Source organism: Panthera pardus, unplaced genomic scaffold, assembly GCF_024362965.1.
Source record: "Panthera pardus isolate Hobbes unplaced genomic scaffold, ASM2436296v1 HiC_scaffold_13, whole genome shotgun sequence".
Lineage (NCBI taxonomy): Eukaryota > Metazoa > Chordata > Mammalia > Carnivora > Felidae > Panthera > Panthera pardus.
The window spans coordinates 63023572-63049424 of record NW_026526688.1 but is presented as its reverse complement, the minus strand read 5'-3'; the positions used below and the strand labels follow the sequence as shown (position 1 = coordinate 63049424).

Below are 25853 nucleotides of genomic sequence, written 5' to 3'. Positions count from 1 at the left end.
CCTCCCTGTTTTTATATTATTTTTGCTTCCCTTCCCTTATGTTCATCTGTTTTGCATCTTAAATTCCTCATATGAATGAAGCCTTATGATATTTGTCTTTCTGTGACTAATTTTGCTTAGCATAATACCCTCTAGTTCCATCCATGTAGTTACAAATGGCAAAATTTCATTCTTTTTGATTGCCGCGTAATACTCCATAGTAGATATATACCACATCTTCTTTATCCATTCATCCATCGATGGACATTTGGGCTCTTTCCAAACTTTTGACTACTGTCGGTAGCACTGCTATAAACATTGGGGTGCATGTGCCCCTTCAAAACAGCATACCTGTATCCCTTGGAAAAATACCTAGTAGTGCAATTGCTGGGTCATAGGGTAGTTCTATTTTTAATTTTTTGAGGAGCCCCCATACTGTTTTCCAGAGTGCCTATACCAGTTTGCATTCCCACCAGCAGTGCAAAAGAGATCCTCTTTCTCAGCATCCTTGCCAACATCTGTCATTGCCTCAGTTGTTAAATATTTGCCATTCTGACAGGTGTGAGGTGGTATCTCATTTTTTTGATTTGTATTTTCCTGATGATGAGTGATGTTGAGCATTTCTTCATGTGTCAGTTGGCCATCTGGATGTCTTCTTTGGAGAAGTGTCTATTCATGTCTTTTACACATGTCTTCACTGGATTATTTGTTTTGTGGGTATTGAGTTTGATAAATTCTTTATAGAGTTTGGATGCTAACCCTTTATCTGATATGTCATTTGCAAATATCTTCTCCCATTCTGTCAGTTGGTTGCCTTTTAGTTTTGCTGATTGTTTCCTTTGCTGTGCAGAAGCTTTTTATTTTGACGAGGTCCCAGTAGTTCATTTTTGCTTTTGTTTCCCTTGCCTCCGGAGACATGTTGAGTAAGAAGTTCCTGTGGCCAAGGTCAAAGAGGTTTTGCCTGCTCTCTCGTTGAGGGTTTTGATGGCTTCTTATTTTATGTTTGGGTCTTTCATCCATTTCGAGTTTATTTTTGTGTATGGTAGAAGAAAGTGGCCCAGGTTCATTCTTCTGCATGTCGCTGTCCAGCTTTCGCAGTACCATTTGCTGAAGAGACAGTCTTTATTCCATTGGATATTCTTTCCTGCTTTGTCAAAGATTAGTTGGCCATACGTTTGTGGGTCCATTTCTGGGTTTTCTATTCTGTTCCATTGATCTGAGTGTGTTTTTGTGCTAGTACCATACTGACTTGATGATTACAGCTTCGTAATACGTCTTGAAGGATTGTGATGCCTCCAGCTTTGGTTTTCTTTTTCAAGATTGCTTTTGCTATTCGGGGTCTTTTCTGGTTCCATTTAAATGTTAGGATTGTTTGTTCTAGCTCTGTGAAGAATGCTGATGTTATTTTGATAGGAATTGCAAGAGACTTGAGATTTAAATCAAGTAAATAGAACCAAATTCAATTTAGAAAAGTCATCAACAGTGAATTAGATCACGTATCATCTGATTATCACAGCTACCACTTCAGTTCAAGAAGATTAGATAGTGTACTTGGTTAAGTGCTTAGTTAATACCAAATGAAAAATACTAGATACATAAAAGTACTAAAAGTACTTACAACATTAATAATAGAACTACCATATGATCCAACAATGCCACTTCTGGGTATATAGCCAAAGCAAATGAAAACAGAATCTTGAAGAGACATCTGCACTCGCATGTGCATTGATTTATTGCAGCATTATTCATAATAGCCAAGATTTGGAAACAGCCTGTTGTCCCTCAGTGGATGAATGCATAAGGAAGTATCACACACACACACATATACAGGAATATTATTCAACTATGAGAGAAGAGGAAATACTGCCATTTGTGACAACATGTGTGGATCTTGAAGGCATTATGCTAATTGAAATAAGACAGAGAAAGACAAATACTGTATGGTATCATTTATATGTGGAATCTAAATAAACAACTCACAGAAATATAGTAGAGTGGTGGTAGATGGGGTTGAGGGTGAGAGACATGGGGAGATGTTGGTCAAAGAGGTACAAACTTCTCGTTATAAGATGAATAAGTTCTGGAGAATGTATAGTATGGTGATTATAGTTAATAAAACTGCATTATATACTTGAAAGTTGCTAAGAGAATAGATCTTGAATGTTCACACCACAAAAAAAGAAGTAATTATGTGACATGTTGGAAGGGTTAGCTAGAGCTTTGATGGCAATCATTTCACAATGTACAAGTCTATCAATGAACACTTTAAACTTATACAATGTTATCTGTCAATTATATTTCAATAAAGCAGGGGAAAAAAGTACTTCTGTCAAATGAAAAAAAAAAAAGAAATAGATTGGATAACTTTTTAAGTACTGAGCCACCCAGGTGCCCCTGAGCCATGTATTAAACTTGAATGTCTTAGCAAGAGTTGTATATAAAATGTAATCTCATCATACTTTATTCAGATGCCTTGGTACATAACTCATTACTTATTTTCTTTTCCCCACATTTTCTGCAAGGTATTTGAAGCAGTAATAGCTTGGGTAAACCATGACAAGGATGTAAGGCAGGAATTTATGGCACGGCTGATGGAACATGTGCGGTTACCTTTGCTTCCTCGGGAATATTTAGTTCAGGTAAAAGCATATTCACAACACCTGAATACACATAGCACTTTGTCACTGGGCTGACAGCATGGAGATCTCTGTTAACACGGTGATAACACCTGCAGAATGCAGACCACAGGGCGCAGGACAGAGAATGATAAAGGCACCTGCAGTCCTCGGCAGCTGCTCCTTTACTTAGACCACTCCCCATTCTTGGAAATTTACTTCTCCCCACTTCTGATGTGGGCAAGCAGATACTAGAACTTATTGAGGCAGTATTTATGGTCATTTACACATAAATAAATGCACCTGTGGCTCTGTGTCCCTGCTCTGCATCTTCTGTGCTTTCCCTTTGATAGCTTCTTCTGATTGCCCTGCAGAAATGGAGTTTTGACATGCGACCCAAATACCATTGAATTTGACTTCATAGTATTATAGTGGCATGCATTGGGTTTCTGTCTTTGTTTCTAAGGTGAGGAAAACCACCATATTTGAAATAAGTAGAAATAAATGGATCTTTAGCAGTCTATGAACAACTTTGAATTTATTTTTTTATTATTAGTATCCTACTTGGAACATTTCAACATTTTTATAATTGGAGCCATCCATGGAAACCTTCCTTATTAAGAGATTCAGTCTGAGCATTTTAGGATTTCTTGAAGCCTCATTATTTGTTGTGATCTGTATAATCATTGATACTCCACTATTAAGAAAATGAACAGAAAAACCTGTCCTGCATTTGAGGTCAGGAATAGCAGGTACAAGATTTAGTTGTGGTGTAGGCACATTGTTATAGAATATTTTGAGTCCCTCTTCTGGATATTTTATTTGCCTTTTTGTGTTTGAAAAATTGTCTTTAGCTTATTAGTATTGCCTACTCTACCTGAAGAACTCATTGTCTAAATTCTTTTCTTACTCTTTGGCTTGATGTTTAAAGATAAGAAATAGGCAAATATAGTATGATCTAAAGATTATTCTGTAGCCGATGTTGAGGTATATAATTTTGATTGTAGTTCTTCTTTTTGTTGCATACGTATGTTTTTCTCTGCACACCAGATACTTGAGCATTTTTGGACTTCATTTATTTTTCTCTTGGTGATATTTATAAATGTTCCTTTGTAAGGGAAAGACTGAACCAGAGAGGATAGTTACTGCTTTTTTCCCTCTTCTTTACTCTGTTGCTTTGTCCGTTTTATCATGAAATAGTTGTTCCCCTCATGGGGTGTGTCTTCTCTCTTACAGAGGGTTGAAGAGGAGGCATTGGTCAAGAATAGCAGTGCCTGCAAAGATTACCTCATTGAAGCTATGAAGTATCATTTGCTGCCGACAGAGCAGCGTATATTAATGAAGAGTGTCCGGACCCGACTGAGGACACCCATGAACCTTCCCAAAGTAGGATCTATTGTTCACACTTATTATTTCATCTGAAAGGCCCATAGTGAGGCTGTTAATACTTTTACTCGTCTGGAATTTTTATGTGCCTGGAAATTCACTGTAGTGTATATAACTCAACTTCCCTGTTGGGTTTGTCTGTAGAGGGTGGGGATTGTTTGGTTCATTTAATCTTTATAAACCGCATGATGTCACTGTTCTGGAACAGAAGGCAACTGATCTTTTTCCCTTCTGAGTCTCATTAGCTTCAGTTAGAGTAGAAAGGAAAATCAGAGTAGGTAAAAAGATTTCTCTGGAAGCTGCGCATATAGATAATAATTGAAGACCAAGTAGTTTCTCAGAATTACGTATTAGAGTTAAAGCTGATGAATAGCCTGTTCAGTACATTTCCTTCCTATTCCCTGTTGTATACTCTTTGACGGTGCACTCACACTTCCTATGTAGCCATCAGTGCAAGGTTCACCATATGTCCTCCCAGATCTCCAGTGTTCATATTTCCCTTGTGTCAACGTTCATATTCTACCTTTATCTTTTTAGTTGAAGCCATGTATGTTTCACTGGTTTAATTTTCCTTTCAGAAAAACCCCTCATTTCTGTCTCTGTTTGCAATTTCTTGTACTCATTTTTCATCTTCACAGTACTGGAAGACCAGCACTTTATGTATCATTTTGTGTAGGGTCTAATCAGAATGATCCATAGTGTAATGCTTTTATTTATGTATTTTTAGCTCTTGTATGCATTTGGGGCAATGATCAATTAAGAAATAAGAATCTGTTACCCATTGTTTTTTTTTATATCATCTTTAGTTACCACTCTATCCTTTCCATTAAATTATGTCTTTTAAATTCTTTCACTTAATGTTTTTTAGTGTTTTTTTCAAGTTTTATTTTTGGAATCTACATTTTTAATTGCTTCACATATTTATCGATACTGTTTTTCTGTTCTGCCCAGTGTTAACATCAGTTCTCAATTTAGAACCAACTGTGTATTTTACCAGTATGCTATTTACTCCTTTTTCTAGATCATTAGTAAACATTTTAATCTAGAATGAACCTCAGCACTCTCCCTGGTGATACCTTGCTAGAAATACCCACTCACTGACATAGTCCATTTGCAGAAAATTTCAGTCCATATGATTATGTTTATTATCTAAACAGAGATAATTTATCTCAGCCAAAAATAAGTAATTTGGCCTGTAATGTCCAGTGAGATTCAGGATCAAATAGACTCAAATTTGGCATGATTTTTTTTTTTTTTTTAACATCCCTCTGCGTGTTACTCATCATTTTGTCGTCTCCTAGAGGTTTGGATGCTTTTCTCAAAATATTCTAAATTTTTACTCAGAACTATTATCACTTAGAAGGTATTTACAAGGCATTCACTTCCTACCCTGTTTTGAGAATTGGTATTTGCCGTTTTTAAATTTTCTGATCTCTCCTCAGTTCTCCAAGATTTTTCAAAAATAATTGTAAGTGGCTCAGTAAGTACATTAGCTAGTTCCCTTAACATCTTAGTATGCATGCCATCTGGGTCTGCTGGTTTTATAAATGTTTACATTTTCCAAATACCCTTTTACCTGCTTTTATAAATAGCCATCTTTATAAATCTTCATCACTTCATATTTGTCCATATTATTTGGTGTCAGTTTTTGTTCTTAAAAAAAATTATAATAAGTGTTGATAGTCTTAGCCCATTTAAATTACTATTTTATGCTAGTTTTGTCAGCTTCCTTCTGGTTTGTTTTATCTTTAATACTTTTTTAAACATTTCATATCTGTATATCCCCTCTTCTGGCATCTTTAGCATTGCTATCTTTATCCTGCAAAGACCTTTAGAGTGAAAACTAACTCTCTTCTAATTTCTGGAATAAACATGTCACTTTTGGAAACTTTCTAAAGAGTTCTTGGTAAAATCTTATCAGGTATTTTATTTTCTCTTTTGTAGAGTTGTGATTATCTGTTCAGTTTATATTGTTTCTGGGCTTTTCTGGCTATGGCTTTGGAATGGCCCTTCCAATCTATTATACTTTTGGATTTCTCAATTCTTTAGCTTTTTTTTTTTTTTTTTTTTTTTTTTTTTTTTTTTTTTTTTTGTGGTTGGTATACCGTCCATGAAGGTTCTGTTTCATTCTGCTTTCTCAGGTGGCTAGGGAGGAGGGGCAGCAGACATGGCAAATGGTAGTGAACTCCACTGTTGCTTTGACCTTGCATTTGCATGATCCCTTCTCAAAATTTACTTATCTACATATATTTTTGAAAAAGTGCTTATGTTGGATGCTCTTTCAGCATTTTCAAGTGGTTATATTCAAGATTAATTCTGAGTAGGTAAGAATGAAGCAAAGATTAATTTCTCATGCCTACATATTTCATAGTAATGATAAGTAAAATCAGACAAAATGCGGTAGTGGTTCTAAGGAAACTTTTGTAAGTTTTGGCAATATGTCTACCATGACAGTGACTTAGTACTTTTTATATTAGGCTCTGATATATACATACAAATTTGCATGAATGATTCTTTGTATATCTCAGACATTAGTTTTGCATCTCCAGTAAACAGTATTGGGATTTTGTAAGGCGCTCTTGGCTTTGGACATCATAGTGACAAACTATGTGTGTTTGCTACTATACTTTGTGGCTTCTTTTTTACTTTGGAATCTGTTTTTTTTTTTTAACAAATGCTATCATTAGTTCTGTGTATCTATTTTTCTGTATTTTACCCAGCATATGTGTTGAGATTTCCAACTGGAAAATTATGAAACTGGAGTTTTCAGGAGGCAATTTCTAACTAATACTTAATAGGTGAAGAAAAAAAATAAAGTTTAATCGATCTACATTTTAGGATGGTCACTTGAATTTTTTTAACTCCCTACCCCTTGCCTTCCTTAAATATGTCACATTTAATTTTTTCATACCAAAAGTGTTCCCAGTTTTCTATTTCTTTACAGTAGCATAATTAGTTTGGTGTTTCTCAAATGATATCAAATGTCTTTTACAAATAACTGGAGTGTTAGAGTCATGAGTACCTCTTTTGATGGTTAGTAGCATAGTGGTTATTAGTGCAGTCTCTTGATGTCATACAAATATCCTTGCTCTCTTGTGTTCCCATTATACATTCTTTGTCCCTGTTCTCTCTGATTCCTGGAGTCCCAAATCCTCACCCCATTTTACTTGGGTGAGTACAGAACAGATAACACTAGCATTCTCTGTACTCAGTAGTACATTTTCTCTTCCATTCTTATTCTGATACGCAAAAGTGAACTACTGCGTGGAAAACATGAGATTCAAAGTTTAAGAATCATGAAATCTAATAAACCCATATTGTTTCTCAAGGTCTTTTAAAAAAATATTCCCTTTGGAGATTTTTTTTTCTTTTAATGCTTTTTAATGTGGCTGCTAGAAAATTTACAATGATATGCACATTATATATATCACATTTCTATTGAACAGTGGTAGAATAGCTAGAGGTTTGTAAAAAAATAATAATAAACTTTTTATTCTTTTTTTTACATTTTCTTAAATGTTTGATTTATTAAATAATTGCCAATAAACTTCATAAGTTAATCTTCCTTAAATATTTCAACTCTTATTATAAAAATAATTGAATCCCCTTAAATGATTTAGAATAGACTTAAAAAATTAGCCTGGTTAATTTTTTTGAACATGTCAAACACCTTAATAAGTAAGCAGAGCATAGAGAAGTACAATGTTTTCAAAATGTATAACTATACTTAGACTTAATCTTGTTCTAGAACATTACAACATGTGCTTGATTTATTTCATATATATATCTATATCTATCTATCTATAGATAGATAGATAGTAGGTATAATTTATTGTCAAATTGGTTTCCATACAACACCCAGTACTCATCCCAACAGGTGCCCTTCTCAATGCCCATCACCCACTTTCCCCTCTCCCCCACCCTCCATCAACCCTCAGTTCTCAGTATTTAAGAGTCTCTTATGGTTTGCCTCCTTTCCTCTCTGTAACTTTTTTTTTTTACTCCCTTTCCCTCCCCTCTGGTCTTCTGTTAAGTTTCTCAGGATCCACATATGAATGAAAACATATGGTATCTGTCTTTCTCTGCTTGACTTATTTCACTTAGCATAATACTCTCCAGTTCCATCCCCTTTGCTACAAATGGGCAGATTTCATTCTTTCTCCTTGCCAAGTAGTATTCCATTGTATATATAAACCACATCTTCTTTACCCATTTGTCAGTTGATGGACATTTAGGCTCTTTCCATAATTTGGCTATTGTTGAAAGTACTGCTATAAACATTGGGGTACAAGTGCCCCTATGCATCAGCACTCCTGTATCCCTTGGGTCAATTCCTGGCAGTGCTATTGCTGGGTCATAGGGTAGATCTATTTTTAATTTTTTGAGGAACCTCTCCACTGTTTTCCAGAGCGGCTGCACCAGTTTGCATTCCCACCAACAGTGTAAGAGGGTTCCCGTTTCCGCACATCCTCGCCAGCATCTATAGTCTCCTGATTTGTTCATTTTAGCCACTCTGACCTGTGTGAGGTGGTATCTGAGTGTGGTTTTGATTTGTATTTCCCTGATGAGGAGCGACGTTGAGCATCTTTTCATGTGTCTGTTGGCCATCTGGATGTCTTCTTTAGAGAAGTGTCTATTCATGTCTTCTGCCCATTTCTTCACTGGATTATGTTTTTCAGGTGTGGAGATTTTTTTAGATTGATCTTTATCAGAGATGTTAACTAAGCCTCTTAACTATTGCCTAACTGCCAGACAGTGTTTAGAAGTTTAAATTCTGATCGATCTTATATAAACACCTGGATATGGTGTTGATCTTTCTGTCTATTCTACCTCTATGATTTTACAACCTTGCCTTCTTCCCTGTTCTTTCCTCTTCCGCAATATGTGGAGAGAATATCGTGGATTTTCTTTGTTAATTCTTCCTTTTATTTATTTACATCAACATTAGAAAAATGACACATCTGAAGAAAACCGTGTAATTGGTCTATGCTCAGTCTTCTTTTTAAAACCTTTAAAATTCCTTAAACTCTCCAGTTAATAAATTACTAAAATAGGATTCTTTTTGGAAACTTGGGATTTACTCTAAGGAATCCTGTTTTCTGTGCACCTGTCTTTCTGTAGTTCTAAGTACAGGTAGGTCATAGTCAAGGTTGCAAACCTCCCCTCTTTGTATGTATGAATCATTCCACTTTCTGTTTGTTTTGATTTTTTTATTTCCTTTGAACATCTATTTTCTCCTATCATCATTTCAACTTTCCCCTAAGGTCCTTGCCATTCTTTAAAGTTTTCCATATGTGACATCATTAACTTTTATGTTCTTCTGATTTGACAGCTGTGTTTCCATTGTTGCCAAAAAGTGCCCCTTTGTACTCAGTAAAAGACAAACACAGTGACTGCTAAATTCCATCTGTCTCTCAAGGTTCCACTCCCTCCAGGAAGCTTTCATTAAATTATGGCAACATTCCATTTTCTGATCAGCGTTAGTGACTAATGTCTATACTAATCGTATACCTTTTTGGTCATAAATAAATGTATATTGTTCTTGAATTACTTCATGGGTCTTGTCTCCTTAGTGAGATCTATAAGCTCTTGGGAGGTAGAGACTATGTCTTATATTTCTTATGTGTATAACACCTAGCTTAGTTCTGGACAAGTATAGATAGATGACAGGCACTTAGTAAATAGTTGTTGGATTGAGTTGAAATGAAGAAATTTGTAGACCTTGTTTATTCTCAGCACTAGGTTATTGTACATTCATTCATTATGATTTCTAGCATCTCCATTATTTGTGTGGCATCTCTATTTGAGATACAGGAATGTGTGCTCTCTTGTGAACTCCCAATTCAATTATTCCCCCTTTTTCAATAGGTTTTTTTCCCCCCCACCTTCTTCCATGTTTCTTTTAATGCCTTACCATCCTTTTCATCTCACCTACCCACTAACATAAATTTCACTTCTGTCTGTACTCCTGGATTGTGGAGATCTAATCCCTGGTCGTTACAAAGCCAGGGTTTAGTTTATAGCAAGCCCTATGACGTACTGCAGCCTTGCCAGTGCTGACTGCCTGCTGTTTTTTGGCTTTAATTCTGCTTTTGCTTGAAGGATCAGAAACTTATTTTAGTTTCTGAAATCCTTATTTTTGACTAAATGTGCTAGATAATAGAATTGTAGTTCTAACATGTGCCCCCTTTGTTGATGTTTATTAAGTGTTGATTAGGTGGTTGTTTTTCCCAGCTCACCCCACCATCTTCATCCTAACACTCTCCACATCGATGTCTTTGTAAGACATTTTAAATCCCCCCAAAATGCAATAGTTGTTTATTCAAATGCTTACATTTCTGCCCTCCAGCTGATGGTGGTAGTTGGGGGCCAAGCACCAAAGGCTATCCGAAGTGTGGAATGCTATGACTTTAAAGAAGAGCGATGGCACCAAGTAGCAGAATTGCCTTCCAGGAGATGTAGGGCAGGTAAGCATGATGCATTATGGTCATTTCTCTACTGCTGTGTCATTGGGAGCTTCTCTCTGAGGTCCTGTTTTATTAATTAGAATAGAGAGAGAATCCCAAGCAGGCTCCATGCTGTCAGCACAAAGCCTGATGTGGGGCTCAAACCCACCAACTATGAGATCATGACCTGACCCGAAATCAGGAGTTGCAGGCTTAGCCAACTGAGTCAGTCAGGTGCCCCAAAATAGACGTGTCTTTAATGTCCCAAGACATTATTGGGAACAGCCACTCAGTCTTCATCTTTACATACCTTTCTGATTCTCTAATATAAAGCGGAATAGCTTAGCAATTTGGTCAGTATTTTCCTAGTTACCTTTGCTGAAGTGCTGAAAAATAATTTTTTAGAGTGGGACCCTTAGTTCTAAGAGACTCCTGACTTAGCCATAATCCACAGTAAGTTGCCTACTTCCAAGCATGCACTTTATAAACATTTGTTGAAATAGACCTTATTTAGCCAAAACTGCAGTCAGAATAGGCAGTTGTAAATTCTAAGGATTCTTCCTGGGACTCAAATTTGGATCCATAATTCATAGCTTCCATAGCAAAATGGAAGGCAGTACTTGAGCAGTATTTCTTGGTGATTGTTACCTGTCAGCATAGAGTTACTTCATTCTTTAAGAGCTGTTTAGTATTTGGGGGGGGGGGGGGGGCGGTCTGGATGTAGTGTAATTTTTGCGAATTTTTAATTGAACATTAAAAATTGTTTTTAAATTTACATTATAAACAATGCCAGAATGAATTCCTTATATATACATTATTATGTACACGTGCCAGTATATTTTAGTGGGGTGTAAAACTCTAGAACTGTAATGACTGATTCAAAGGGTATCCTAAGAGGAACTACCAATTATTACTACTAATAGTAAAATATGAAGGTGTCAATTTCCCTACATTCCTAACAACATCTTGTGATTAAATGTTTAGAGTTTTGCTAGTCTGGTAGGTGAAAAATGTTATCTTACTTTATACTTCTTTTATTATGAGGAAAGTTAAACATCTTTCTGAATTGTCAGTTTATGATTTTTGCCATTTCTTATTATATTATTTTATTGATTTGACAGATATATGGTAAGGAAAGTACCATTTTTGTCTGTCACATGTGTGAATATTTGTGTTAATCTTTGTTGATTTTACCTGTGTTATTTTTGCCATGTAAAATTTTTGCCATTTTTTTTTGTTTATTTATTTATTTTGAGAGAGAGTGTGTGTGCGTGTGAACAAGCAGGGGGATGGCAGAGAGAGAGGGAGAGCAAGAATCCCAAACAGGCTTCATGTTGTCAGCGCAGAGCCCAAGGGGGACTCAATCCCACGAATTGTGAGATCATGACCTGAGCAGAAATCAGGAGTCAGACGCTCAATTGATTGAGCCACCCAAGCTCCCCAAATTTTTGCCTTTTTATGAAGTCCTGTACATCAGAGTTTTGCCTTTAGACTTAAGGATTTATTTCGTGTGTAGAAAATCCTTACTGTAAAACTGTGTGTGTATGTACATACACGTTTTTTATTTTTTTTAAGTTAAAAAAATTATTTACTTCTGTGTTGAAATAATTTTACACCTACAGAAGAGTTACAAAGATGCTACAAAGAGCTCTGATATATTTATTCCTTAATATTATTATCTTACACAACTGTGATACAATTATCAAAACTAAGAAATTAGTGTTGGTACATTACTGTTAACTAAACTACAGACTTCGTATTTTATGAGTTTTTTCATTAATGTCCTTATTCTGTTTCAGGATCCCACATTGTATTTAATTGTCATATTTTCTTAGCCTCCTCTGACCTCTGTGATAGTCCTCTGTAATAGTTCCATAGTCTTTCCTTATTTTTCATGCCCTTGATTCTTTGGAAGAGTACTTGGTCAGGTATTCTGAAGAATGTCTCTCAGTTTTGGGTGTGATGTTTTCTCATGAATAGATGGGGTATTTCTGGTGATAGTAACCTCAATCACTTGGTTAAGGTGGTACCTGTTAGGTTTCTTCCCTAAAACAAAATTATATTCTAAAATACGAATTTTTCTAGTACTTTCAGAGTTTTATTTTTTATATTCATATCAAAAACATCTAGACTTTATTTTGATATAAGAAGTAAGATGTAGAGTTTGTTTTTTTAATGGTATCCGGTTGTCCAAAGACTTCTAATGGCTAACCTAGCTGTTTCTACTCATTTGAAGTGCTGCCCTTATCATATACTAAATTTCTACATTTACTTGGTTTTATTCTAAATATCGTGTTCTGTTGATTTGTCTTGCCAATTTATGCATCAAAACAGAGCAGTTGTTGTTATAATTACTGTGGCTTATAATTTAATATGTGATGGGACTGGTGATGGGACTCCTGTCTTCTTTCTTCAGATTTTAATTTTTTTATTTATTAAAATTTTTTTAATGTTTTTATTTATTTTTGAGAGAGAGAGAGAAACAGCATGAGCGGGGGTGGGGCAGAGAGAGAGGGAGACATAGAATGTGAAGCAGGCTCCAGGCTCTGAGCTGTCAGCACAGAGCCTGACGCAGTGCTCGAGCTCACAAAGCGTTAGATCATGACTTGAGCTGAAGTCAGACACTTAACTGAGCCACCCAAGTGCCCCTCTTTAGTAGATTTTTAACATTTTCTTCATATGCTTCTACATGTTTCTTGGCAAGTTTATTCTTAGGTATTTTATCTTTATTGTTACTGTTGGAGTCTTCTGTGATACTTATAACTGGTTTCTTACTTCATATCTGATTCCTGATTCAGTTTCCTTTTTATTGCACCATAAGTCATTAGCCTGGGTCCATTCCAAAGTTTACTGTTCATGAGTAAATTTTACTTTCATTGTGTCCCCATGAAGGTACAGTGTGCTTCTCTACCCACTTTAGATTAGAGTTGATGCCCTTTAACTGTGGAATTATGGCCAAATTACTCAAACGTCTGGGTGCTTTGCTTCCCTATAACTGTGAAGAATATCAGTTCTTTTATTTATTTTTTTTAAGTTTATTTATTTTGAGAGAGAGCATGCAAGCGAGTGCACAAGTGGGAGACAGAGAGAGGGAGGGAGGGAGGGAGGGAGGGAGGGAGGGAGAGAGGGAGAGAGAGAGAGAGAGAGAGAGAGAGAGAGAGAGAGAGAAAGAAAGAATCCCAAGCAGGCTCTGCAGTCAGTGCAGAGCCTGACGTGGGGCTCTAACTCATGAATTCCAAGATCACAACCTGAGCCAAAGTCAGACACTTAACCAACTGAGCCACCCAGGTGCCCCAAGTATCAATTCTTTTAGTTCACCCACCTCTCCCCCAGAGTGTTTGGACTCATATATTTATACCCTACCACTTGGTCATTTATACCCTACCACTTGGTAAGCATATTATACTGTCTGCAAGAAATGATAGATTTTTGTTTTGTTTGTAGAGAAAAGAAAACATTGAAATGGGCCAAATTTCCACAGTGAACATTCCCCAGTGCTCCTTATGAATTGGGATATAGGGCATTTTCACGGTGAAATATATTGCCTGCGGTGTTCACTGCTCACTGCCTCTCCCCCCACCTTCCCAGGAGATCTACCACATTTTCTGCTACTGAGGGCATTCAGGAATCCAGGGGTTACTCTCTAGCATTTGTTAGTCCCCTGCCTACTTAAATTGTCCACTGCCTACAGCTCTCCCCAAACTCTGAAGATTTACCAGAAACTAGCTTGAGTTTTCATTTCCTGATTGAAGCAGGGACTGAGAAGTCATTCCTTTCTCTGACAGGGAGCTGCCAACATGGGCAGCTTCATTTGAACAGTAGGAGTCTTCGTGCCATATGAAGGACTACACATCCCTAAATATTTTGGGAGCTGGGGATGAAGCATCAGAGGGTAAGACAGTCGGGGGTAGTGATGTATGCCTGCCTGACACCATCATAGGAAACACTGAGCTGGTCAACACAGAGCTGGTGATTCCTGTTCTCCTGGCTGGATTCAGAGAACTGTGAGGCACAATGCCTGCCTTCATCTGAACAGTGACATAAACACTACAGAATTTAAAAATAAAACTTTGAACAATTTAAAGTGATGATAATGCAGGTTCAGTAAGATTTATTAACCTCAAATGCTCTGTATAGAGTATTATTTGCTCTAGGGGTTCAGGAGCTAGAGGTAATTTCTTCAGGCTCAAGTGGTTCGAGGAAGGCCTCCTAGAGAATGTGGAACTTTCAGTAGGACTTTAAACTTGAAGAAAGCACAGTGGATGGTGAGAGGGGCTTCTCAGATCAGGAGAAGCACAGGAGAAAGCTTAGAAAAGTGAAAAGGTGGTTGAGATCCAGAGGCTAGCAATTTGGCTTCTCCATCCAGGGATTCCCTAACCTCTCTTTAGCCCAGGGTCAGCGAACTTCTTTGGGACCAGAGAGTGAGTATTTTAGGCTCTGGGGGTTATATGGTTTTTGTCACAACTCATGTGCCACTATCGTGTGAAAGTAGTCATAGATACTACATTAATGAATGGGTGGGGCTGTGTAAGACTTATGAATGCAGAAATTTGAATTTCATGTAATTTTTTACGTGTCACAAAATTTTCTTTTGGTGTTTTTCAACCATTAAAAAAATGTAAGGGCACCTAGGTGGCTCAGTCGGTTAAGTGTCCGACTCTTGGTTTCATCTCAGGTCATGATCTCATGGTTGGTGAGTTCAAGTCCCTCATCAGTTTCTATGCTGACAGTGCAGAGCCTGCTTGGGATTCTCTGTCTCTGCCCCTCTCGTGTGTGTCTCTTTCTTTCAAAATAAATACATAAATTTAAAAAAATGTAAAACCCCTTCCCAGCTCATAGGTTCTACAAAAAATAATCAGCCTGCAGGCTGTAATTTACTGTCCCCTGATTTATCGCACTGTGATAAACCAGAATATATTGTGCAAATTAAGATACACATATAAAGTAGAAGATCCAAAATTGAAAGCCATGGGAGCTGTATACAAGTGGTTGGCAAACTTCTTGGCTCAGTATTTAAGTCTATAAATAAATATTTGAAAAAGTCAAGAGTCAGAATAATATGTCAGCCCATACCATTGGATTTTTTAATAATCTTAGAAAGGAGGAAAATGTATTGGTTAGATACTCTTGCTAATGAGTAGAATTCTATTCAGTCAGCATTCTCCTAAGAGTAGCTTATATTCTGACAACAGCTATAGACTTACTGGAATGCAGCCTTTAGATAGTATGGTAGTCTATCTATGGTATGAGTATGGTTGCATACTCATCGTTAACTGCTGGATTTCTCTTGCAGGGATGGTCTACATGGCTGGGCTCGTTTTTGCTGTTGGTGGCTTTAATGGCTCCTTAAGAGTCCGCACTGTAGATTCCTATGATCCCGTGAAAGATCAGTGGACCAGTGTTGCTAACATGCGAGACCGCAGAAGCACTTTGGGGGCTGCTGTATTAAATGGATTGTTATATGCTGTGGGAGGCTTTGATGGCAGTACAGGTAACTTCCTTTTCATCTTTTCTACATTGCATTAGAATTAACACAACAATCACATTTAGGGAACGAATTGGGGCAAAATTAGACATTGAGTGTTTTAACGGGAATTTATAAAGATAAGTTTAAAAACTCTCATCAAGAATTCTTTTAGGGGCACCTGGGTGGCTGAGGTGGTTAAGCGTCCAACTCTTAATTTTGGCTCAGGTCATGATCTCACAGTTCATGAGATCTGTGCTGATAGTGCACAGAGTCTGCTTGGAATTCTCTTTCTGCCCCTTCCCCTGCTTGCACTTGTTCTCTTTCTCTCTCTCAAAATAAATAAATGTTAAAAGAACTCTTTTAAATGGTGTAAGAATACTAAGTATATAAATTTTCTTCCTTATGGATCACTGTCAGTCCTCTTACTACATTTAAAAAGCTAGTAAGTGTGAGTAGCATGGTTAGGGGCCCTGGGGAAGAGAGGCTATGCCTATTTTGACATGTTTACCTTCCACCATTTTCCTCTTTTCATTTTAGCCCAATTTAACATACCTAAAGTATTTTTCCCTAATAATATATATAAAAGAAAAATTACCTCACTTTTTTTTAGAGGAGGAAATGAAGAGCATTGTGCTTTATTATAGGTTTATCATCTGTGGAGGCATATAATATAAAGTCAAATGAGTGGTTTCACGTGGCTCCCATGAACACAAGGAGGAGCAGCGTGGGTGTCGGTGTTGTTGGAGGTGGGTGCTGAATGTTCTTTTAGGTGAACATTTCCAGGCACATACGGCTTCTGGATTGCTAGCAGTGATTCTTCTAGTAATCCAAACACCAGTTTTCTAAATGAGCAAGCAAATGATCATTTAAAAGAAAGGAGTAGCCATCGTAAAATTTTATTTATTTTTTTAAATTAGTTTGTCTATATAAAGTAACCTATGTAAGGCCCTTGTTTCCCCCTCACCTCCTTCTCTCCCTCTGTCCTCTTCTTTGCCCTTCTCTCCCTCCCTCTTTCTCTCTCTCTCTCTCTCTCCTCCTCTCTCTCTCCCCCTCTCTCTCTCCCTCTCTCTCTCCCTCTCTCTCTCTCTCCCTCTCTCTCTGTGTGTGTGTGTGTATGTTTTTACCTTACATAAAACTGTTAACTGATCTTAATACAATTATTTGGGGAACAAATAAAATGACATAAGTGAAAAATTTTAATTCTAGAGAAAGTCTATTTCACATTTAAGAGGATGTATTGCCACAGTTACGTATTTATATCCTACTTTGTTTACCAACAGAGCTTAAGTAGGCTATAAGTATTATTTTTTGGTGTGATTTTTATTTTATTTGCTTGGGCAGATCTGTGGGTTCTCGCTCCCTCCCTACTGTGGGTATAATTCTTTGCACTGAGTTTTTTTTTGAAAAGCTTTCTTGTGATATAATTCACATACCAAACAATTCAGCCATTTAAAGTGTTCAATTCAATGTACGTCCATCACCACAATTCATTTTAGAACATTTTTAACCCAAGAACCAGTCCACTCCCCTTAACTGTCATCCCCATTCTCCCTAGACCTCGGCAGCCACTAGTCTACTTTCTGTCTCTGGATAAATTTCCCATTTTTGGAAATGTCATATTAATGAAGTCATATAGTATGTGTTCTTTTGTGACTGGCTTCTTTGATTTAGCATAAAGTTTTCAAGGTTCATCTATGCTATAACATTTACTAGTACCTCATTTCTTTTTATTGCCAAATAATATTCTATTGCATATTGGTACTAATTCTTGATTTAACTGTTTTTTCCCAAGTTACTAAAATTACTATATTCTGTTTTCCAGGATGTTGTTCACTTACCAAATAATGTTATCCAAAGATGTAGTGAGTTTTATGTTTCTGTTTTATAGTCAGATTTATTGATGAAAATGTTAAATTAATACCATCACGTATAGATCTTCATAATGCAGTTTGGTAACTCTACTGTCACCATTAGGCAAGATCTTCATAATTTATAAAAATGAGTAACAAAAGGGAAACTGCTACTGTGGAGGAAAATACTTTATGACTTGAAAAAATGGCTTTTTATGAATTTGGCTTTCTTTGTGATTCCTTGTTTAGGTTTGCTCTATGCTGTAGGGGGGTATGATGGAGCGTCACGTCAGTGTCTTAGCACAGTCGAATGCTATAATGCTACCACAAATGAGTGGACCTATATAGCAGAAATGAGCACCAGACGGAGTGGAGCCGGTACGTAGGAAACTCATTTAGCAATTGAAGTATGAAAATGATGGAAAAGAGTTAAACAAGTGAAATGATTCATTAGCATCTCTTTATACCATCGGAAAATATACATACTGATTTTAATGCCACTGTCAAATGTCTTTTGAATTATGCAGGTAGTGGTAGTAGGTGTACTTAAATATCACTGTAAAATTCGTAAGTGCTATATTAAAGGCTTCTTCTGTGTTTCATTTAATTATTTATATTGTTTGGCATTCCTTTTAGTTTTTGTTTTGAGTGCTTATTGAACTCAATAATCAAGTCTCTTCATATCCTTTTCTTACAAATTTTGTGCTTTAATACTGGTTTGCTTACACCATGAAAGTTGATTTCAAGAGATCATGTTAAAGGACTTGCCTCTCTGTGTTTCACGTACATGTTATTTTTATTCTATTTGACATCCCTCTTTTAGAATAATAGTTCTTATTGGGATACTCACTTGTCAATTCTGTTCATTTCCATTTCTTAGATTGTATGCTTTAATATTGACTTACTTTTACAAGTCATTTGTAGAAACCCCAATATGTTCTGAATTTCTTGTCCCTTTTACTCTGCTCTAGTTTGGTTCTTTGTGTTTTATAGGTGTTGGTGTGTTAAACAATTTACTGTATGCTGTAGGGGGTCATGATGGTCCTTTAGTACGAAAAAGTGTTGAAGTGTATGATCCCACCACCAATACATGGAGGCAGGTTGCAGATATGAACATGTGCAGAAGAAATGCAGGTATCTGTCTAGCTTACAGTTATGAAATGTATATTGATTTGTATTCAGAGTTTTACTAGTATTGCTGTATATTTATTCTTTTAGTGATTTGGGTTTTCTAATAGATTGGTTCTTTAAAGACAGAAGCTTATGTAATAATTTTATATAGTGTATGCCTAGCTTAGTGGCTACTTTTTGGTGACTAAATGAGAGGAAGAGCCCTCTATATTTGATGCTTGAATTCATTCATTCTTAACCACAAACACTTTTTATTGCATACCATGCATAATGTACTAGAGACTACAGTTCTCAATTTAGTCTGGTTGAGTAAATATTGGTACCAGGTTAAAAGCTAGTTGTTTACCTGAATCTGAAGCTTGAAGAAGCTAACCCTAATTTACTAGTTCTTGATTTCTAAAAATGGAAAAACTAAAACAACAATAGCAACAAGTAATTTTAAGAAAACTGAGGTCTTCAAGATTAGGGAACTAACCTCTTAGAAAGAAGATCCATGAAAGGAAAATAGAAATGGAAACTAGATCCAGGATAGCTAGATTGTCTTTTCAGGAAATGCTGGTCTATTTGAAAATGCCATTATCTTCATGCCATTTTCCAGTCCAAAATAAGTTCCTCATGATTCTCAAACTCACTGTTCACCACTGGATGATGTCGCAAGATGCACCCTCGATCCTGCCCAAAATGCTCCTCTGAATTTCTCTTTATTTTTACAAAAATTTCTATTTGCGACGCCTGGGTGGCTCAGTTGGTTAAGCGTCCAACTTTGGCTCAGGTCATGATCTTGTTGTTCATTAGTTCGAGCCCCGCTTAGGGCTTACTGCTGTCAGCGTGGAGCCAACTTCAGATCCTTTGTATTCCTCTTCCTCTCTCTGCCCCTCCCCATCGTGCACACAGGCACACACACACTCTCTCTCTCAAAAATAAACATTAAAAAAAAATTTCTGTTTAATTCAGTGTGATCATGAGGGGAGACAAAGTACGTGGGACTGCAAGGACTGTCCGTAACAGAACAGAATTTATAATTAATTCCACTTGACCTTTCCCCTCATCTAGTCAATTGTATTTGGTGAGGTACTAAAAACCTCTCTGCTTTAGACAGTCCAGAACTATGGTAAGACCCACAAATTATTAAGTAGAATAAGTGCTTGACCCTGGTGTATACAAAGTTAGAAAAGCCACAGTAATACATTCATGTGCCTTGCTGGACTGGGAGATTTATTTGCATTTAGCTTTCATTATTTTCCTAAAGATTGGAATAGTCTGTGGCTTTCTTCTCTACCTGTGTTTTATTGTTTTCAAATCAAAGTTAGTTCATTTCTGCTAGTGAGAAGAATAAGGTAGTCATTTGTGTATGTAGAACTACCATCTTGCTCTTGCTTTTCAAGTGTTTGAGCTACATTAAAATGGTATGAGTTTGCTCCCTGTCAAGAGACTAGAATAGTAACACAATTGAATTTGAGTAGAGAAGATCCATTCCATTTGCACAGAAAATACTATTGCTTGTCCACTTTTAAATGCCATATAGAGATTTGAACTCATTATTTTGTTATGTTAAAAATCCGCAGGCATCTGTTCATTATGTTAGAAAAACCATCTACAAAACTACAGAGACCAGTGTGTGGGCAGCATCGTCTGGATGTTTTAATGCCCTCCAAGTGCCAGTTTATTAATAGCTCTGAACCTTGTTTAAAATTCTTAGAAATATGCTTTTAAAATATACACTAGGGGCGCCTGGGTGGCGCAGTCGGTTAAGCGTCCGACTTCAGCCAGGTCACGATCTCACGGTCCGTGAGTTCGAGCCCCGCGTCAGGCTCTGGGCTGATGGCTCAGAGCCTGGAGCCTGTTTCCGATTCTGTGTCTCCCTCTCTCTCTGTCCCTCCCCCATTCATGCTCTGTCTCTCTCTGTCCCACAAATAAATAAAAAAACGTTGAAAAAAAAATATACACTAAAATAAAGAGCTTTTAAAAGGTGTTCATCTTGGCATGCCTCGCTGGCTCAGTCGGTAGAGCATGCGACTCTGGATTTCGGGGTTGTAAGCTTGAACCCCATGCTGAGTGTAGAGATTACTTAAAAATAAAATCTTAAAAAAAGGTATTTATCTTTTTAACTCAGCAATTTTCTTTGTAAAAAAATATATTTAGGAAATAGTTGCACAAGTATGCAAAAAAAGTATGCAAGAGGAATCCTTGTTCATTGCAACATCATGATAAGAGCAAAAATACCTGAAAATAACAATATCTAAAAGACAAACAAATTATGGTATTATCATAGATGGAGTACTATGCAGCCATTATAAATTACATAGATCTGTATTTATTAACTTAGGGAAGTGTCCAAGGTATATCATTTAGGAGTGGGTGGGTAATAAAGTAGCATGTGTAGTATGAGGAACTTTAAGATTAAAAAAAGAAGTATCTGAGTATATATGCATAGAAAAGAGTCTGCAAGAGTAGAGATCAGAATTTCACTGGTCATTATTCTAAGTAGTACAGAATTAGAGGTGATCTTTTTTTATATATGCTTTTCTAGGTATTTTGAATTTTTCCAAAAAAATGAGTTATTCTAGTAATAAATAATATTGTTCTCTCCTCTTACAGGAGATAAAATAGCTAACCATTCAGTATCATTTCAGAGTTCAAAATCATTTTTACCTTCTACCAATATATATTTTTTCTTTAGGGTTCCCTAAGAAGTTGACTTTGGGAAAGTTAACTGAACGTTTTGACCTTTAATTTTTCTTTAACAAAATAAGAATTAAAATCGTCTCTGACCCATAAAGTAGGGTTGTTGTCAAGACTAACTGAAATAGTGCCTGCATAAGCAGCTACTGCCTACATGGCATGAGTAGGAGCTCGGAAGTGGTGTTCACCTCTCAAATATAAGAGGAATTGTTTTCATGTTCACCATCTTCTCTTCTTGCCTCTTTTCAAGGAAATCAGTGTCTCTGGAACACCTCACCAAACACATATAGGGGTATTTATATTTCCCCAAAGTTTTAAAATTAATTGTTTTTTCTCTCCATAATTTTTTTAAAGGAGTTTGTGCAGTTAATGGTCTGTTATATGTAGTTGGAGGGGATGATGGTTCCTGTAACTTGGCATCAGTAGAATATTATAACCCAACGACTGATAAATGGACAGTTGTGTCATCTTGTATGAGCACAGGGAGAAGTTACGCAGGTAATAATTGTCTAATTGTCTTCTATTGGAATATGAGAAAGATTACATCATCTTGATTTTTATGTAAGAATGTTGTCAGAAGAATTTTCTCAAAGTATATTTCTTTTCTCAAAATAATTAATACTGGATGTATATATTCTAAAATAAGGCACTGGTATTCTTTTGTCATTCTACAGTCATTTGAATTCAAAATCCCAAACCTTTCCAGTGTAGAACAGTACAATAAAATTTAATATGGCTAAAATCTACATAGAGTGGAGTTCACTATGTGGCAAGTCTTTAATTACTCAGCTATCCAAGAAATATAACCACTAGAACACCTCCCCTGGCAGGGTGCCGTGTGATAGTACTACAGTAAGACAGTGGCATAATTTTTCTTACTTAAGCAAAACAGTGGTTGAATCATATAAAATACCATTTTGGGCCCATTCTCTTAGTAAGAGATTGGTAATAATAATAAATATAATGACAGGTCTTTAAAATTGTATGTTGCATATTATTCTGATGACAGATACATATGTATATCACTCTAAATTCTAATATTCATTCTGATATTGACCCAATAGTGGAGAGAAAAGAAGTTTATACTAACTAACCATCACTGTTATTTAGGTATCATCCAAACACCTAATAGAAGAACTATATATAGTAGGATCCCAGAATAACATAGCTCAAAATTAGGTGAATTTTTTAAATAGCTTTATTGAGATATAATGGACATAAAATAAACAGCATATATTAAAAATGTAGAATTTTACTAGTTTCGACATGTGTATATACCCATGAACCCATCATCACAATCAAGATAATGAAAATATCCATCACCCCCAAAAGTCTCTTGTGTCCCTTTGAGTATTAGGTGGATTTTGACATTTCCTGAATAAAATAAAATTATTTTCCTTTAATTATAACTATAAAGAGCAAAAGGTTAGTTCTGGATTAAATAGTCTGATGTGGTTCTGGTCCATAACCGGAACAGAGATTTAGCTGTCATTTAGATTAAAATGATAGTAGTATTAAATAAAGTTTAAGAAAGAGACCTTGAAACACCATGATTTGTTCAGTCCCTGATGTTTTTGTAGGAAAGAGTCCACTGCTTTCTGAGAGGTACAGAATGGTGCCTGTGACTTCTGTCTTATTTCTTTGTGTCTTTGCTCAGGAGTCACAGTTATTGATAAACCACTATGAGCCTGAAGGGCATTGTTGGCATATTTATACTGGAGAGACAGGCTTCACCAAGTATTTCTGAAGTGACTCAGAGCCTAGCACTTCTCCACTTGTGGCTGCACTTTACGTCTCAGCAGAAGCTACGATCGGCTGCCCTGAGAGGCCTCAGACACTGAAGATTATTTTTGGTAGAAGCACCGCATAGGCTTTTTCTGCAATGAGCAGCAGCTGACTGAGTTTTAATAAGAATCCCGGACTGCAGTACTTACTCTGTAGTCTTTAGACAACAGTTGCTTTCTTAAAGACTAGTTCTTTACCAACCTTGAATGACTATGGATTATTTTGTGAAGGAAGATAAAATAATGTGTGTTCTTGTAAAATTAAATTTTATCTTTATTCCTTCTCCTGAAAATCTGTATACACAGGAACTGAAAATCTTTGAACAGGTATTAAAATCTATGTAAGTATACAAACTAGGTGAGGGATAAAACTGTTTGCTTTTATAAAATACCTTTGATTACATGAGTATAATAAATTGTGTGCATATAATGTGTGTCTATATGCTTTCCTTTAAATATGTTTGAAAAGATGTTTGAAACTTGATTATACTATTTATAATTGGCACAGTACTTTGAATTATGCCAGTACTACATTGTAAAACAGAGTTGTATTTTTTGATATTTAACAATGCTTAACACTTTAAAATGCCACTTCTGGGGAATGAACATGGTGTAACACACTTGACTATGTGTGATGCCAAACTTTTTTAAATAAAATATAAATTATGCTTATTTATTATTTTCCTTAGTTTAATCTTGGTCATGTTTTGGTGTGTATTTTTAATTTTTTTCTTAAAGTAACTCTTTGGCATGAATATTACTGCAGGTTTTTGATGAATATAATGAATGTATGGAATTCAACTGAATTTGCATGGTCTTAAGAATTTTTTCTGTGTGTATAAATTTAGCTGCTATTAACAGAAGAGAGAACTTTCTGTGAGTAGCCATGTGCGTTGATCAAATACAATTTTTCTGAGATCTTCAATTAATCTCACTTTAAAATGACCAAAACATGTCTTTCTTGAATATCTTTGAATAAAAGTTTGTATATTATTTGTTTCACATTGTCCTTGATTTGTATCTATTTAGTTTCATATTAAGAAAGTTGCCTACTTCGTTTTTCTGTTCTTTTTTAAAGTTTGCATTTTCTGTAACTTCACAAATCAGTATTTTAAATTTGATGCCAAAGTAACCTATAAGGCAAGTCTGTTATCATTAACTGAGGTCCCTGAAAATTGTTATCCAAGAAAAAGTTACCTCAACCATCAGAGAAAAGTCTCCCAAGTATTGGTGAAATTTAAAGTTTTTATATTCCTCTGTCCCCTAATCTAAGCACAAGATAACAATAGAACAAAGAGCAATGGACCAAAAAGAAAAAAGAAAAAATCTGCTCTAAAGTAACTGAGAAAGGAATTGTGATTTTGATACTAAATAAAAGGAATTGAAGGATTGGGAGTGGGGGAGCAAGATGGACAGCTGAGGTTGTGGACCCCTGACAGGGTGCAGAGGGGGAGGGAAGGAGATGGGAAGGGGAAGAGGGGAAGGACTAGTGGGGAGGGGAATGGGAAGGAGAAAGTGCGATGGGATATGGTGGCTGTGCCTCAGAAGAGGAATTTAAAAGGCTAGCATAGACAGAACGTTAGCCAGAACAATGGATAACCAAGAGGAAAGAATTATACCTGTGATAAAATTTCCATTTAGTTTAATACAGAGTACTGAAATTTAAACAACCATATTTAATACTCGAACTTCCAATTATAAATGGAAATATAAAGAACTTAATCAGAAAAAGAAAAAGCCTCTGCTTACCATATGAAAAAGTGAATTTCTGCATTAGTGTGGCTCCAAGCACATCCACTGTCAACGAACATGTTGAGGATCTAATGAACTTAGAGCGCTATTAGCTGTTTCCCACAGTGGCATCAAGTAAAATGTGTGTCATTATCTTTCCTGATCGCTTCCAAACACTAATATTCTATGAAACTCTCTGTGCATTATTAGACTTATCTAAAAAATGTGTAAGCTTTTCTTAAAATGCAATCTATTAAGGTAACAGAGACTTAAATACTTAAAATGTCAAACACCACTTTGTCTTTACTTCCTTTGAAGCTTTAATAGCTATACTATAAAGTAGTTTTGCCACGTTTTGTCAGTGGGTGGATTCATAACTGTTTTCAGAGGCTTTGGATGTACCCTGTTCCCCCATGCCTCTCTGTCTTTCCAGTTTGGAACACCCCCCACCCCCCACCCCTTTTTAAAAAGGCATAGAAGACCATTCCTGGTATGTTCTATTATCGTACAAAAAAGAGCAGAACTTAAGACAGAGAGGCATGTTAGAAATCCTGCCAAAGAAACAGCACCGGGTTGAGCAGAGTTCAAGACTAGATTTGAGCATCTGCATTGGGAAGGAAATCTGCTTCCTGCTTTGTGTGGATCTCTGCTTTCTTGGCCAAATGCACTGGTGGCAAGGGTACGGTGGATGGGGTGCATACTGCTAGGAGTTCCTTTAGACTCTGGCATATGATTCCTGGTTTTTATTATCATCTCTTAGAGCATGAGGTCCTGGGTATTCA

General features: G+C 36.3%; 1 protein-coding gene across 6 annotated transcripts in view; it reads left to right on the top strand.

Annotated features, from left to right (window-relative positions):
• The window catches only part of KLHL2 (kelch like family member 2), a 117069-nt gene extending 92736 nt beyond the window's left edge, over nt 1–24333 (top strand). For 2 of the 6 annotated variants that reach the window (XM_019441061.2, XM_019441065.2), the window contains 9 exons: nt 2502–2618; nt 3831–3980; nt 10330–10447; nt 15720–15917; nt 16538–16639; nt 17993–18121; nt 18737–18877; nt 21911–22054; nt 23214–24333. In XM_019441061.2, the coding sequence (XP_019296606.1) occupies nt 2502–2618; nt 3831–3980; nt 10330–10447; nt 15720–15917; nt 16538–16639; nt 17993–18121; nt 18737–18877; nt 21911–22054; nt 23214–23242 (1128 nt within the window). In that variant the 3' untranslated portion in view covers nt 23243–24333. The remainder of the gene's footprint in view (nt 1–2501; nt 2619–3830; nt 3981–10329; nt 10448–15719; nt 15918–16537; nt 16640–17992; nt 18122–18736; nt 18878–21910; nt 22055–23213) is intronic. The other 4 variants (XM_053901150.1, XM_019441064.2, XM_053901149.1 and 1 more) reach the window with 4 other exon arrangements.
• Nucleotides 24334–25853: the final 1520 nt, after the last annotated feature.